Source organism: Lepisosteus platostomus, chromosome 2, assembly GCF_059453375.1.
Source record: "Lepisosteus platostomus isolate fLepPlt1 chromosome 2, fLepPlt1.hap1, whole genome shotgun sequence".
Taxonomy (NCBI): Eukaryota; Metazoa; Chordata; class Actinopteri; order Semionotiformes; family Lepisosteidae; genus Lepisosteus; species Lepisosteus platostomus.
In genome coordinates this window covers 67,122,619-67,139,263 of record NC_142612.1, presented here as the reverse complement: position 1 = coordinate 67,139,263, position 16,645 = coordinate 67,122,619, and the positions used below count along the sequence as shown (strand labels likewise).

The following is a 16,645-nucleotide window of genomic DNA, read 5'->3' as shown; positions in this document are numbered from 1 at the left end:
ATATTGCGAACAATGTTTAGAATATATCATTATGATTCTCCCTGTGAGAAAGCTGGGCAGTCAGCACATCTAGCATTTAGACAGCTACCGTATGGAGTTGGACCTTTGCTACTTTAATCAGTAGAATGTTAATGTATATGCTTACAGGGATCTTTTGTACTTACAGTACAGTTTATTGAATACAGCCATTGATCCCAGGAACACAGCTTGTCATTCTGGGATAAATACCCATTCAAAGTATTTTCCAAAAATCAATATTTGCAGCATGATTGCTTCTACCTATCAGCCAGGGAAAACCCACAGAACTGTCCCATCTGTGACCAAATTTGGCTGTAAACCAGACTTTCTGGAATGCATGGGTATTCAGTCTAGACATCTGTCGTAAGCAGCACATGAACTGCAGCTTTCTGGCGCCGTCTCCACCACTGAGCCAGACAACTGACATCTAAAGTGCACTCCTTTTTCCTTTTTTTTTTTACCAATCCAGACGTCACCCAGTCAGCAGGAGTGGATATCAATATGTACGTTTCTATCTACGTCACTGTGGGCTGCTTGAAACTCCAGACATTGGGACCTTATCAGTAGCCGCTGCTGCAGCGTGCAAGTCACTGCCGAGAGCCGGAAAATGGAGAACGCAGAGCACACAATTTCAGATTTCAAGACGGCTGAGTCTGTTGAAATGCGATCACAAGAAACGGCCAACGGGTCAGTTCAGGGAGCAGCCTACCAGCTTCACTGTGCATGGCACAGACCTGCCGCAATGTTTCTGCCCTTACATTGAATTTAACCACATTTCAGGTAACTTCACTGTCACTCTGCTGCACCTGATTATTCTAAGGCTGGAATGAAAGTGGCGAATAGGTTCAGTCTTTTTCTAAACTCCAGTTATTTTATAAACTCCCATGCCAACTGTTTGGCTAAATTAATGAATCACCTGGCTAAACTGAGTCGGAGTCACAATCAGCATTGCATATTCACATGAGTGTGAGGGCTATCTGCACAGCTGTCGCATACTACTGTAAAATAAACAGCACCGTCAAACTACAGGCACTGAGCAACAATCTGAGTACTGAGGCTTTTTTTTCGCACTATGCCTGCTACAAGCAGATCCAGCAGTGAATCTAAACTACCAAAAAAGGGAACAGTTTCATCAGTTCTTTTCATTAAGGTTGTAGACTAAAAGCACCTTCGGCATTCCAAAAAGCAATATTTCGAGATGCATACTGAAACAGTGGCCGACTTCTTTGATACCTCACAATGTACTTTATGCAGCAAAGCTCGTCACAGTAATGAGCAACAGGGAAAGAAGGCATCCTAATATAGAAAAGCCATCTCTGACATTACTGTGACATCGGTGAGAAAAACATGATGATTCTGAAGCAACACGCTACAGGATTTTATAAGAAGAAACAGCTGAAGACAGTCAGCCACCACCACAGGTTTCTGTGGTGATAAGTGGACCTGGAGACATCACCACCCACCAACTCTGTGCTCTTGTTCGGGCTGAGACCTGGTGTTTCAGGGCTGCTTTACCTGCAGCACTTCTTACCTGCTCTGTTGCAGTATTTTGATATAACCCGCTCCTTAATTGTTAGATTGATCCTGGTAATTGTTGCTTAAATAATTAAGGTGCTGGTTGTGACACAACAGCATAATGTTGTGTGCTGAATGGCCACAGGCTGTGTAGCTCGACTTTAGACACATACATCTTGTACATCTTTGTACGTTAAATGTTTTTGGGGACCTAATACGACACTGTTTTAAGGAAATGGTGATAAGAAAAAGCTTACCACATCAAGGCCTCACATATCAGAAACAAACTTTTTAATTACTTAATATGTATGCATCCGAAGTGGTATTTAGGCCTATTGTGTATATCTATGACTATAAGAAAGATCAGTGAATACAAAATAATCTGTTTTATTGCATTTCACATATTTCACAAATGAAGACAATAAATGCTCTTTAGCGCCCAAAAACTAAGCCAAGTCTATTCTTCAACCTAAGGTGTTACAACAAATAAAATTGTTGACTTGAAAAATGGGCAAATAAATTCAACAGTACAAATAACACAACAAATTTCTGCCTTGCATACATTTATGAAAAGACAGATCAATGAAACAAAGTAACTAGTTCACAAGATGATTCAAACAAATGTATCAGGCAAATCTATAATGTACTGTTATCAAAAGGGGTTAGTAATAGCAGGATGGAAACAGAACACATTTCAGATCTTCTCCAGGAATTTGTTAATAAATGAAAAACCTTCCTGTGTAAAAACCTGATACTGGGAAGCATCTCATTTCTACCTTCTGCTTATTAGTTCACTGAAAAGTAAATGAAACAAAGCTGGCAATAGTATACTGGTATATAGGTTCATATGTTGTGTTTTCAATTAACAGTATTTGAGAGTCACCAAGAGGTCCCTAATCATATGACTCAGTTCACAGTAAATTCCTTAAATGAAAGAAGCCAGTGTATCATTACAAACTACACAAGTTGGTTCTAATATTTCTAAAGACATTTCATTGTTATTAAATATATGTTATAGTACATTGTAGCTATTGATTTTTTAACAGTAACTCTTTTCTTCTTTTAACTTCAATCAAGTGTCATCAGGCTGTGTAGGCCTCGATGACAAAACCTAAAATCACACACGATGCTACATACTGTATTGTTTTTCAAATGACTGTGCTTTGTGTTCATTCAACAGCAAAAAACATGACCCCGTCCAAAATAAATCTCCTGTATGCTCCCTAAACCAGTTTTATTTATTTTATCATGTTACACACCAGACTCTTATTAGATACTGCCCTCACAGCACTAGTCAGTCACTCTTCCATTACAGAACCTTCTAGAGTACTAGAGTTAGACAACAGGCCACAGTACTTAAAAAGCACTTTTAATCCATGCACTACAGATGAACTGTGCAAACACACACACACACCACAGGGACTGTTGCAGCCACACTTTGTCTCGTCCCATAAACAAAACATGAACAAAAGCAAAAAAAAAACACAATTCCAAACACGTAGACAATGAAACCACAATAGAACAGCAAAAGGAGAAGTAGGACAGTTCACTGTGTTTGAAAAATGATAAATAATGGCAAAGATGCCTCCTATGTGTCATGAAGTGATGGCAGAAAGTTCGAAGCACAGGAAGCAAGACACCATATCCTAAAACTGTAATTTTCTTTCATCTCCATAGAGCTTTTAGAAGTTTGAGCCTCTTTAGTACAGTGTTAACATCTCACTGTGAAGCCCTACCAAGCAAATGAACTGCAGCCACAACCAGGCTTCCAGTGGACCACTGGTAGAGGACACAACAGCTCACACAGTTCCCTGTGGGCACGCTACTGCAGATATAATCTTGCCCAGGTGGCCTTAAGACAGCTTTATATTTAAAAATATCATCAGATAAATTAATTATTTTCTCCAAAGCCTATAACTTTAAATTCATGGATTTATGAGCACAGACAAGGTTTCCTACTGCTCCGCAAATATCTTCAATATTCCTCACCGGGCTAGAAGGGATATCTTAAACCACACATACACACACAAACACGTACACAATCAATGCTGCAGTCACGAATAAAAAGCTAAAATATATAATCTGGACTCGGTGCCCAAAGGTAACTCTGGATCACAGAACATAGTTAAATACTGTGTGAAACAGTATTTTGTTCCTCTGCAGCTAGTGACAGCTGCAGGATTGATCTTGCACAGAACAGAATACAGTGTGCTACAAGGCTCCTAACATTGATTAAGGAGAATTAAAGGGAGAAAAGAATGAAGTGGCCTGGAAACATGACATTGCTTTGATGTTTAATGGCATTCCCACAGTTCTGGGCTTGCTGAAAGCCCCAGCTTTCTTGATTTATTTCAACATTCATCACATGACCACAGGGGAACTGGAAAGAGGAGGCTATCATATACTCAACCAGACACATGTCGCCAGAGTGTTTTCTACTATATTCTCCACTCAAACAAGTCAACCCAATTATCAAGAATCAGTTCATTCATGAGTAATCTTTCTTTCCATATTTATTGCTTGAGATGTTTAAATTACTAACTGCAAAAAAAAAAAAAACCATTATGAATGGACTCACCTCATATGCCTCGCCTAATATTTTATTCTGGATAAAATAATGAGTTGAGTTAATGACACCTTTAACAGATGTTTCTCTCGCACCCCTTCTACACCCTCGCAGCAGCTCCCTGGCTCAATCGTCACAATAGTAGTGGGGGGGCTCAGGCAACCCCATCCTCACGGCTAGGCTGCCATTCCCTCAGCTCGGTGAGTCACGCCAGATACCCTCCACATGTGCCATCCCTCCACTGCATTTATTAGGATCTAATTGAACTACTGAAATAAAAACGACAATCTCCATTTCTAGTGTCATGGTTCTTAAACAATGAATTGTTGAGAAAACAAACAACATGCACACTGCCCAGGATAATACTCTTGCACATTATCTACAGTATATATACATATTTGCTCATGGAGTTTCCATATCACTGGGTCCATAGGACATTCAATTTAAATCATCTGTGCTTTGCTACGGTACTGCGGCACATTAATTCTGCTTTTTATAGCTAAGGTCTCAATTTAGGAAGCTATTTAACATTTGTGAAAACTGAAGCTTGAGGAACATTTTTTTCAATGCTTATTGGAAGCAAGAGTAAGGGAGGAGCACATCAGTGCTGCACAAGCTCACATTTTACCGGTGGAGTTACAATATTTGCAACTAAAAGCTCTTGCACCTCCCCCAGTCTCTCCCTCTCTGACAGTTTTGAGGGGCTCTTAAGAAACCAGTTTCACTGGATGAGTTTACAGAGGGAGTTAACCTGACAATTTTAAGCACAAGAAACAAGAGAATAACCCAGGACACTCGCAGTAACAAGGACCTGCATGGACGACACAGCTCTGTTGAACAAGCGGCAACTGAAAGGTTTGGGAATGTAATTGACCCAGACAGAAACAAGACACAAGAAGCAAGCTGGACAGAATATTATTTACAGCTCTGTTAAGGGTGAAGGTAATGGTACAACACACCAAATGGTTTGAAGAAGTTCAAGTAGGTAGCTGCGTCAGCATGTGTAGGCTGTAAAGGAACAGGTACCCATGCTGAAAAGAAAAAAAACAAAGTTTTGGCTGTGGAGCCTTCTTTTCCTGAACACAAGAAATTCGCAACACACCAAATTCTTTACTGTTATCCTAACTATCCAACCTACTGCCACTCATTTAGTCTCACATTTCATTCAGACCCTAGGTGGATGTGCAGTCACCTAAACAGTTAACGGACAGGAGGCAACTTTACTATTTCCAAGTAAAAGGAGGCTTGGCTTATATATGTTATTAAAAAGCACTTTGCTTACTTGGAGTACCATATAATAAACCAAGCGCAGAGACAACTGTCGTGAGACACTGTGGAAGCTGCTGTATCAGCAAGCAGTGAGGGATGTCTGGGCCTCCATCTTTCGGAGATGCCTTTTGAGGTTAGACTGCATCCCTTGACCAGGAGAAATACAGACGAACCTGGTCTAATCAAGTGTTTTCTATTTATTTTCCCTGGTTGCTTGCGTGCCGTCTGCAACATCGCCGTGCCAACTGACCCGGACTGAGTCCCCGGACTATCAGAACAGCAGCTGCCTTCCACAGATGGCAGCCGATTTCATGGGCTGAATTTTTATGTAATGTCAGGGATACGGCAAAAAGCAGGCAACACCTGGGCCAGCGAATGCTTTATTTCACATCCTACAATCCCATGCAATGGTCAAACAATCTATATCACGGCGACCCCTGCAATTTATCACAGACCCAGACAATCAATATTTAAGTCCCTTTCCTTCCCCTCTCTTTTAAAGGTATGTACAATTGACCTTTGTTACTGTAATTGTCAGTTTATCTGGTCATTTGCCTGCTATTTGTTACTGACAGTTAATTGGAGCCAAGGGTATTGATCATTAAAGCGCGTACAGTAAGGCCTCTTTGGGGCTTCTACATATGACTGGAATTTGTGTGGGGGTAAGGAAAGAGAATCGTTTTGGGGTGCCCACCTTTAAAACACCACCTTTAAGAATGTGGGCAATATGAAGGCAAAAGACTCCTGCCAGCAGTGGCTCAGGAAATCAAACTTAGTGCTTCCTCAACACACACAGAGAAAACAAAGACATATCAATTGTTTTTTGGGTCATTCGGTTTTTTAGAGCAACGGATGGAACGGAAGGAATCCTCTGTAATGTGAATCTGCTCTGACCTCCATCATGCCGGAGTATAGTGGAATTGCCAGTGATGTCAGATGAGCAGCAGGGAGTGGGAGGATGAGGAGAAGGAGGCTTGTGGTAATGAAGTCACTGGTTTCCAAATAGGAACACAATTATGCGGCTGTCTGTGTCTGTACCGCAGCCTCTCAGACAGCGAGCATGTTTTCTTTGCCTTTTTTTTTTTTTAAAGGAAAACCAAAATCTGTAAAATGCCGAACCAACAACCACAGAGGCACAAAGACAAACTGCCTGGGCAATTTTTATATTTTTCTAGCCCACAGACAGTGTAGAGGACACTTTGCTATTAACAGAAAACGGAGAGTAATTTTACAAAAACAACTCAAGAGCCACGAATGCTTTCTAACCTCCCCCTACCTGGGTCTCCAAAGACTCTGTTCTTCTAATGCCTAGTGAGTCTTTCAGACTATTCAAGTCATCAGATGCATTTTAGTAAACGTGGTTCTCTTGTATTTGTGCATTTCTGCTCACTTCTTTATTTTTGGGTGTCTGGCGGCCTGTGAAGCTATTATTGGGGTAACACATGCAGTCAAGGCTTAGTAAGGACTAACCATAACCACTGCAAATAACCTTAAGTCAGTTTTCTTAAGGATATGTGCTATATCACTTTTCCACAGGGCTGAAAAAAACACACAGACACATGCATGCATCCAGTCTCACTCACTAAATCAGTCATGTATGTCTTTGTATGTACATGCACATTCTTCACATAAACACAACGCAATCTCACTGAAAGCATGCATTTTAACAACATCCATACATCCCATCTGAAAACAGGACTGGAAACTGTGACTCAGAGCTTCTTACCATGAGTCAGGGCTAGTCAAAAAGATAATTTCACATGATGAAGAGTGCTTACGTAGATGGCTCCCCTTGTCCTGTCTGGCACAGTTCAACACTAAGCATTTTTTAAACAAAATTCCCTGTAAACCTATCTGTATCTTCAAAGAGAATAGATTTAAGGAATGAAGACGCAACACTACGAAATAACTGCAAAACTACAATATGTATACTGCTCTCATCTTCTGCATCCCTTGACTTTTCAAATCACAAAGAAATGCAAAGACGCTTGCGACTACACTACCTGATTTTAACACTGAACCAGAGAACACAACTGGACGTTAAGGCGGAGTGAATTTAAAGAAGCACTTCTTTTAAGACACAGTTGTGGGACTCTGGAAACAGTTTTCCGGGGCCACACCGTTGAAGCTGATACTTGAATTCCTTCAAGAAATGCCTGAAGGAAATCATTGGATGAATCATCTACTAGCAACCAAATGAGCTATAAAAAGACTAAAAATGCCCCTGCTTTTTAGAAACCTTTCTATGTTATATATTCCTATGTTCTAACTAAATTATGATGCATTTGTTTACTCAAGAGTCTCACTGTTTATTTACCACTTGGCTCTCACAAATACCAACATTTAGACTGCACGTACTCCTGCATAAGCTTATATGTTGATGATTACTGCAAACCCCCATTTGCTGGAATTTGTAACATTTTCAACATTTGGTACCTAAAAGGGGCAGCACTCAGTGGAGCCTTTTGTTTCAAACGAAGGTGTCCAAGAAAGGACATCAGGAGGGACAGGGTGGAGAATTAAGTAAAAGGAAAACAAACGCTTCCAGCGCTCTGCTGCAAAACCATGTCAGGTTCTGAAACGCAATAATCAGAAGGGTCTTCCCAAGGTGTGAGACACCGCCAGACACAAATGTGTCACAATCCAGCTGTTAAGTGCTCATTATGCAGTGAGAGAGTAATTGCTTCAGAGACCAGCATGGTTCACATTTAAACTGAGGCCCAGCCTGGGGGGTAGAGGCAGGAACACTCTGCACTGAATGAGAGCAGAAACTGCAGATAATATTGGCTTGTGTCAGTCTACGGCAGACAGACTGTTTCACAAAAGGACCTGCATGTCTGAGCAAGGCTGTGAAGGCTGTGATGATCAAGGTACAGCAACAGGAATGTGGTTTGAGAGCTAGACGAGGCACCAGACGGTATTTCCGGAACACGTTTAAAACTAAAGTACAGAAGCTTCCCTGCTCAGCCAGATTGTGGACGAGAGATTACAGCGTCGTGCACCTGCATATCTAGACATAATAACAGCACTTGCAAGTCGCTCTTGCAACATGAAAATAAACGTCTACAATAGCTGTTTAGAGAAGAAAACTATTATTTTTTGCCTTAAAAATTCCAGCTTTGCGTGGTGTAACAGCAAAAAAAAAACAGTGCTTCATTGAAAGTATTTTTGACACATACGCTGTCTTCCTGAACACCCAAGACAGTGAAAGTGACAGTCACCTTGCTACACTGTATTTACTATAATCAGATGGATCTTTTTTACTGCACTTCTCATCATACTAGTCATGTGAGGGGCTGTCAAACGAAACTCACAGCGTAGGCAGTTCACAGTGACACAATTCTGTTTCTATCCTTTCATTTGGAGCTGGTCTTCCCCCTAGCTCTTAGTAACTTTTCAGTTTTCAGTTATGACATACAAAAGGCTACAAAATCTCCCCCTTTTCACTTTTTTAGGGCTAACCATAACCCATGATACTGCATACTACAGTCAGGAGAAACATTTATAGTAAATCAGTCTTTTGAACAGGAACATATAAAAAATCATTCCAAAATGTAGGCCTGTTTTGCCCAGATCTTGTATCCATTTTATTATTTCAACATATTGAAATAGATTTTGTCCAGACTTTGAGTGTTCACCTCTTGTAAGCCAGGTCCACAATTTCATTAGACAACACCTCATATGGAGGTAGCAAGGACTGTTTTAAAACCTCCTTCTGTACTGAATGTCTATTTCTGGACTAAAAACATAAAAATTAGATATATGGGTACCTGTAAGTCAATTAAGGTTTTATGGAATGTCAGACATTTCACAGTAATGCAACAGGTTACGTCTTTTGTTGAAGATATTCCTATGCTACAAGGGTTCTTAACAGAAAACTGCTCACATAAGCTTAACATACAGACATTATGGCATAACCAGTCTGCTGTGGCAATGTGCTTTACCTTACTGAGAAAGGGATCTGTTGTATTCTCCCTACACTGTAGTCTGTTGCAAATAAATGCTAAAACAAGATGTAGTAGGATTACCTCAATGCAATTTCACAGCAGGGAAACGGGCTGGCTCATAATGACATGTATGTGTTGTATGTCTGAGGTGACAAGACAAAAGCTGGCCCTGGCCTAGCAACCTCTACGGCACAAAAGCAACGCCTGACCCCCTATACCACGCACAGCAGACTCATAAACCATTGACATCCCTGTAAACCGTGGCATCCCCCAGCAGGTGAACAGCTGCCAGGAGTGTCCCTTCAGTGAGACCCCTCCATGGAACTACAGAACACAATCTGTCAGATGAAACACCGCCCGCCTGTACAGCCAGCCCAGGCGAAACATGCGAAGAGCCGGCCGTCACAAGAACGTCAGGTACAGGAGTGCTAACCCCAGCCTACCTTCTCCAAAGCTTTTTTCGGCTGGCCGTGGAACTTCTCCTTCATCTCCTCCAGCAGCTGCTTGAGCTGGCCCTCCTTGGGCGTCTCGCAGTACCTCCTCCCGAGCTGGAGGTAGCAGGGCCACTTGGCGGCGTCAAAGCCCCAGTGGCAGGTCCTCTTGTCGGGGGACTTGTGGGAATGCATCACAAACTTCTGCGGCGAGAACATCAGCTGGCACTCGGCGCACTGGATGCACGGCGCGTCAGGCTGAGTGTAGAACCGCGGCACAAACAGGCCCCGGCACTTCCCCAGGCACTCGTGCTCCACCGCGAAGCTGCCCTCGCCCTCCTCCGGCAGGGCCTTGCCCCCCAGCTTGCAGGAGCCCTGCAGGGGCGCGCCGGGGCGCAACAGGGCGTTGCACAGTCTCTGGGCGTCCGTCAGCGTGATCAGGCCGCAGGAGGGCGCGTTGAAAGGCAGGATGCCCAGCACCTTCAGGATGTGCAGCTGGTCGGCGTTGCAGCGGGAGCAGTAGATGTACAGCTCGTCGCAGACCAGGTTGATCTGCTGGAGGGAGAAGTCCCGCAGGACGGAATTGAGCACCTGCGGGAGACACAGCCTCTTCTCGCCGCCCACCACGAAGCAAGAGATGGACTCGCCCTCCAGCAGAGAGTGAGTGAGCTCGGTGGAACTGTCACAGGGGATCAGGAGCGGGCCGGGCAACGCTGGCGGAGAAGGAAGGGGGACAAAGACACTGGGCGACTCCTGGGGGTTGCGTGCGGAAAACGCAGCTGGCCCACCCAGGGAGCTCTGGCTGCTGAGGTGGAACTGGGCCAGCGTGTGCTTGAGGCCCGGACTGAGGTCCAGGGCCTTTGATGGTGGAACGGGCAGCTGCCTGCCCTGTCTCTCCCTCTCGCAGACAGCTGCTTCCCCGGGGTCCTCCATGTGTTCCTGCTTGACTTTTGGCATTCTGGGGACTCCTTCCAGAGTCCGGCGTTTCAGATGTATTTCTGCCACCACCCTCTTTTTAATAGGGGCGTCTTCCAGTCTCTCTCTGCACAGCCGCTTCATGCTTCCTTTGAGTAAGGCCACGTCTTTTAAAGTGTGTTTCAAAGTGGTCGGCGTGCCAGCCATGCCTTTCCTTTGATTTTTTGTTGTTGTTGTTGGCGTGTGTCTTTATTTTTTGGTCCTGAAAGGATGTGCTCCTTAACATTCACGGCGATCATAGATTATCATCTTTCCTTTTACATACATGTTTGTGATGGACTGCACACTTGTATACTAATCCTAAAAAAAAAACAACCAAGAAGAACAGTCATCTTAATCCTTTTAGGCATAATACAAAATGTTACACCAGACATTCTTTTCAGCCTGTGTCTTACATGTTGGTATAAATCTTATTTCAAGCTCTTCGCCATATTAAAAGAACAACCAGGTATATTTGCACTTATTAGGAAAAATGCAGTCTTTTACAGACTGGTGCGTACAGAACCACAGTTTCTAATGAGACGTGACAGGGTCCAATATGTATGGAATTACAAAACATACAATAATAAAATAAGTTTCTTAAATTAGACAGTGGCGTTTAAATGCTCAAAGTAACAGAAGGGGGAGTGTTATACAGATCATATGATACAGATAAAGAAAAAATAAATAGATACAAATTATGACCCAACTAAAAATTATCTCAAAGGTAAAGGATGAAGATGTCTAACTTACACAAGCCTTGAATTCCAGTATCGTCTCAGTTCCGCTTAGATCCAGTCAGGTTCAACTGAAGCACCGCCGACAGCATTGACCTTCTCCGATATGCACCAGATGGCTCGGATGTAGAGCAAAGTATAAAGCTGCAATCGAGGTAAAAAAAAACAAACATATATCCACTGTAGCGCAATAGCAACGACAGTCCGTGCGGCAGAGTGAATCCCCAATCCTCAGTCGACCAGAAGCAGGCTACCCCTCGAGTCCCGGCCGATGTTTCAGCGTGAGCTAGTCGCGGTGATGCCGCGTCCACAAGGGCTGGCTGATGACTAAACGGCACAGTACGCTGGTTCACCCGATATCTTAACGGTTCGTCCCAAATTCGCCCAAACGCCGCTTTCTCCTCCTAGCGGATAGTCACCGCTCCGCCCGGTCCCCCTGTCCGCTCTGCAGTGTGCTCGGACACCGACGGTTTTCAAGCGCAGCGCTCAGCGTTGTTGTGGCGGCTGCTGTATCTTGACATTTCGTTACTCTGCTCCGGGTGCACTCCCCCCCCCCCCCCCCCTCCTCCTTTCCTTTCCTTTCCTAGCAAGGACAGCGTACACACGACTCTCACTCACTCGCTTTTCTCCCCACCTACCTCTCTTTTCTTTATTTCCTCCACTATGTTGTGCCACCGGCTCGCCTGTGTAGTGTTCATGACATTCACTGTATCGTACACCTTTCACGGGACTCTCTGCCTGCCTCTCACCCCCACCCCCCACACACACGCTACCGCACAGCCAAACCCTTGGTGCCCCCGTCCTAAACCGAGTATATCCCCGAACTGAGGAAGGGCAATCCTTGAATAATCGGAATTGCACTCGTCGACCAGAAAACGCGTTTTAGAAATAATACTTAGCTAACAGATACCCCGATACAGAGGGGAAATACCTTACTGTGCTTCAGTTGCTACTCTTATTTCGTGTTTTTTTAAACGCAATCTTTTTTTTTTGTGTGTGTGTGTGGCTAAGAACAGCAACCCAAAACAAATTAACAGCGTCAGCGAAGCGACCTCCCTTGATAGCATGCGTGCAATAAAACTGTATCGCCCCAGTGCAAACTGGTCAATTCACTCGCTAGCTACACACCTTCAGCTCCCATACCTTGCCATCAGTACAGTACAGCATGCTGTTTACAGGGTAAACGTGCGATTTTCTTTTCGTGGAGGGGAGTGGTATAGAGGCCCGGTGACAGTGACTAATTACCGTGTGTAAATCCTGGTCGCCCGCGTGTAACCTTCTTTTTTGTGTGTGAAAAAAATCCACCTCTCTCGCCTCTCCTCCCTCCTCTTCTCCGTGTCCCCTCGCTCCGTGCCCGACCGTCAACAAAATGCAAGCAGCCAGACACATCACTACACACAGACTCACCACGTCACTCCACAACCCAACAGGCTACGTCACCCGGCTGCTCGGAGCACACGGGCTTGTCACGGAAAAACGAGACGTGGGTGTCTGTCTCGCAGTCTGGGCTTGTGTTTGTTTCTGCAGTCGGGCACACGGCCCAGCCTGCGATGTCACCACCAGCCGCCTGTAACTCCGTTGACGCCTGAGGCGATGGAGCCGTTTCGGTTGCTACGACAAACGCGTTACTTGAAACGGAAAGAAGAAAATGTTCTCGACAGAAAAGTCTCAGGAAACGCTAACTCCCCTTCTCACACACACAAATCTCCATTGAAGTCCCGTTTCTTTTATTTTTTCTTTCTTTTTCATATTTTATTTCCTTTGTCTCAATTATATGAATATCTGCATTTAATTGTCTTTCAAACCGTACCGATTGTCTCAGTGTAAACTGTGTAATGATTAACTATATATATATATCTTTATGCATAATTTGACTGTAATCGTCCTTCCATACACGGTCAGTTTACCATTGTAGAGTACGGCGATTAAAATCACTGTAGAAATACGTATTAAATTATTGTCAAGGAGACATTTAAATCTCAAGGTTTATAATGTATATTACGTGATAGTTCTATTGTAATAATCAACAATTTCAGTTTATCGGCATATTGATCTAAAATTGTAAACGACAAAGAGTTCTGTTTTTCTGTCGTGAAAAAAAAATTCTCGGAACAAAACTAAAAGCCTTACTTCTTAAATCTAAATCTGGTCAAATGTGTGTTTAACTGCAGCCTACTCTGTTCCCACGGAAACTCCAGACACGGAACAGTTCACTGTGGTGACAGATATGTAGTATTCGTGTAACTTTCTGCTTTAGATGTCAAGAGATTGCCTGTTTCCAGGAAATAAAACGGTAAAAAACACTACTCCTCTTGCCATTTCAGGCAAAATATAACGCTTCCAGCTAAAGAGCTGGACACAGCGCATTACATTACGAGAGATGTCTGAAGTGTCTGAAGGATAAAACATGTACAACATATTTCATTACATCAGGTGATAGTTTTATTTTCACTGCTTCTGATGACATCCTTCTTAGAACGGACTTAATACACACTAAGTTACTTTCAATATATATACATATTTACGATATGAACTCCTAGCAGGAAGCATTAGTGCATATTTGCAACGATTTATTATTCATGGACTGTGTCAGATCTCATCTGGTGCCTAGACAATTAAGGGATATTACATTTCCCTCTGTCAAGGTCAGTGCTCAGTGAATTGGGTGTTGTTAGAATATTAACATTATATTATTTACTTTGGCAGATGAAATGGCAAGGCGTTTTTGGTGTGTGCATCGGTGAAGAGTTTAACCGAGAAAAGACCAAAACCAGAGGTTCGTGAATGTTAATATGAATTTACATATTCCTAGTAATTAGAAAAAAAAATAAACAAAAAAGTCAATTCAACGCTGATAATACACCCGTGTCTCATCCACACAATTCTTTTTCAGAATGTGAGCAGGGTTAAATCTAAGGGTGTACTGTATCCACCAACCAGATGTAAAAAATAAATTCCCAGTAGGTGATGGCAATTTTTTGCTTGAGAAAGCTTCTTGTCTTCACCAATGAAAAAACGCAAATGTATAATTTTAATTTATGTCCGACTTCTGTTCTCACGGAACCTTGATACAAATAAGGCTTTGACTGTTCAAGAAAAGGCAGGCAGAAACAGCGTTTGAAAGGAAAATGGGAAACTGTGAAGAAGTGTTCAGAACACTACATAGATATGTAAAAATGTCTAATGAAACATACGTGTTGTGCATTAGCTAAACATAAAAAAAACAGTTGTGTTTGAGAGCTTACTTCATATCCACTATAAAATCAAAGTTTATTGACAGGATAAAACCACTTGAGTTGCACCATGTCCTTTTCAAGGGGGCCCTGTTAGAATATACTGTACACTGTACATAAAATAGTGGGAGCAACAGTATTATGGACTCGTTACAATTCAGAGATACTGGAAAATGTCTGTTTTACTCACCAGAAATCAACACAAATCTTTTTTTTTATTCGAATGAATTGTCTTTTCGAATAGCTAGTACTTACCGTAATTGATCAAGCACGGTTGCAGAATAAATCATTCCACAAGGTTCACGACTGGGTATACAGCGTAATACATTTGTGGTGCGAAAATAAAATAATTGTTTATGAAATATTAGATTTTTGCCTCAAAGGCCTGGGAACATGCGCACGAAAATTTGTCGCTGTTGTCTGACAAATATTTTATCGTCTGCAAGCGACGATATTGTTTACCATTAACTATTCCTAAGAAAAATGATTCATAATACTTAGCTATTCGCTTCTATGTGACCCTGGCCTCTCCTCTATACAGATCTAGATTTTCAAATTACTCAGTCTGAAAAACTTTAAATCTTTGTGACTCACAACCTTGCTATGGGCAGTGTTACTATGTGCTGTGTGAAGGACAAAATTAAGGAATGTTGAGTTTGCTTCCAGCAATAGTGATTCACGGTTTGGTGGCTTGGGCAGGAGTTTTAAATATAAAACTGACTTAAACAGCATGAAGGTTCTGGTTTAAATATTTAAAAACCGTGTCATACAGCGATTTACTTATCAAGACCAACTTACGCGTATGCGACTCCAAAAATTAATTCTGTCAAGTGTAAAAACCGCGTCATGGATTTCGTTATACTCAACGGATTTTGGGAATCCCCGTTTTAAATCCTGGCGCCGAAGAACTTCCTGTCTTTTATTAAAAAGGAAATTGTTAATTGACAATGTACTATCCCGAAAAGTTTGTGTTAAAGGGAAGAAAAAAATACAAGCAGTTTTCTCTATCAAAATAAATCAGTTCAGGCTGGTCACTGCAAATTATTAGTCGGTGATTTTAATTTTATTGCCATTAGCTCCTCCGAGACTCTAATTGCACCCTCAAAAAGAGACTTTTATCAAGTGTCCTATATACATGTTATGGGATAGCAAACATAAATTGTGTATATTTGAAAAGATGGTAATGAAAATTGGTAATGGCAAAGTGGGCTTAAAATAAAAAACTGGCCTTTTATTTTATTTTTAAATATTTTGTATTCAAATCGTGTTTCTTTCTTACAAAAACAGTTTTCAAGGTAGTAACCTACTGTACTGTCACTTGAAGATGAAGTAGTACGTGTCCATGTAGGAACGTTACAAATAAATTATGAATAATACTGTTGCCAAATCGACCTTTTGTGCAATATAAATGGAAGCAAATAATGGTAACATTTTTAAAAATGACAAAGCTTTAATCACAGATTGAGAATACATAATAAAAAATGTTGGAAACCTTACTGAACTGTAATTAATATGCATAGTAAATCAATGTTTTACCCCATCCATACTCCTTGGCATGCAATGGATTTTCACCAGGAAGACGCGAGTTTGTTTGAATGCTTAATTAATCCTCTAAGGGTACCACCTCCAGATAGACTTCTGCAATTAAAGAGTGAGTGTGTTCAGATCTTCTGCCCTTCAGATCATTAACACAGACCCTCAAGGTTATACAGGTTTTGTGGCTGGTGATTGTTTTGTGAACGTGTCAGAGACATTTGCTAGATGGGTCACAGGAAAGGTCGGTTTTCCATCTGCCCCTCATCACCCAAATGTTCAATGTCTGAATTATACTTTATCCAACCAGTGTTAATTGCTGTGGCTCATGAAGGAGCTCTGCCCATCCAGCCTCTGAGCACCTTTGTCATGAGACTGCTGATAAGCATGAAGTGCAGAATTGTGGAAGTAAGGGTATTTGTTAATTTGTTATCTGGGGGTA

The 16,645-nt window shown here is 42.2% G+C and overlaps 1 protein-coding gene across 6 annotated transcripts in view; it reads right to left on the bottom strand.

The window, feature by feature from the left end:
* Positions 1-12,976, bottom strand: part of LOC148676851 (ski-like protein) — a 31,457-nt gene extending 18,481 nt beyond the window's left edge. For 2 of the 6 annotated variants that reach the window (XM_088614360.1, XM_088614403.1), the window contains exons 1-3: positions 12,683-12,838; positions 11,454-11,581; positions 9,759-11,021 (exon numbers count right to left, since the gene is read on the bottom strand). In XM_088614360.1, coding sequence (XP_088470486.1) covers positions 9,759-10,868 — 1,110 coding nt within the window. In that variant the 5' untranslated portion in view covers positions 10,869-11,021; positions 11,454-11,581; positions 12,683-12,838. The other 4 variants (XM_088614388.1, XM_088614380.1, XM_088614369.1 and 1 more) reach the window with 4 other exon arrangements.
* Positions 12,977-16,645: the final 3,669 nt, after the last annotated feature.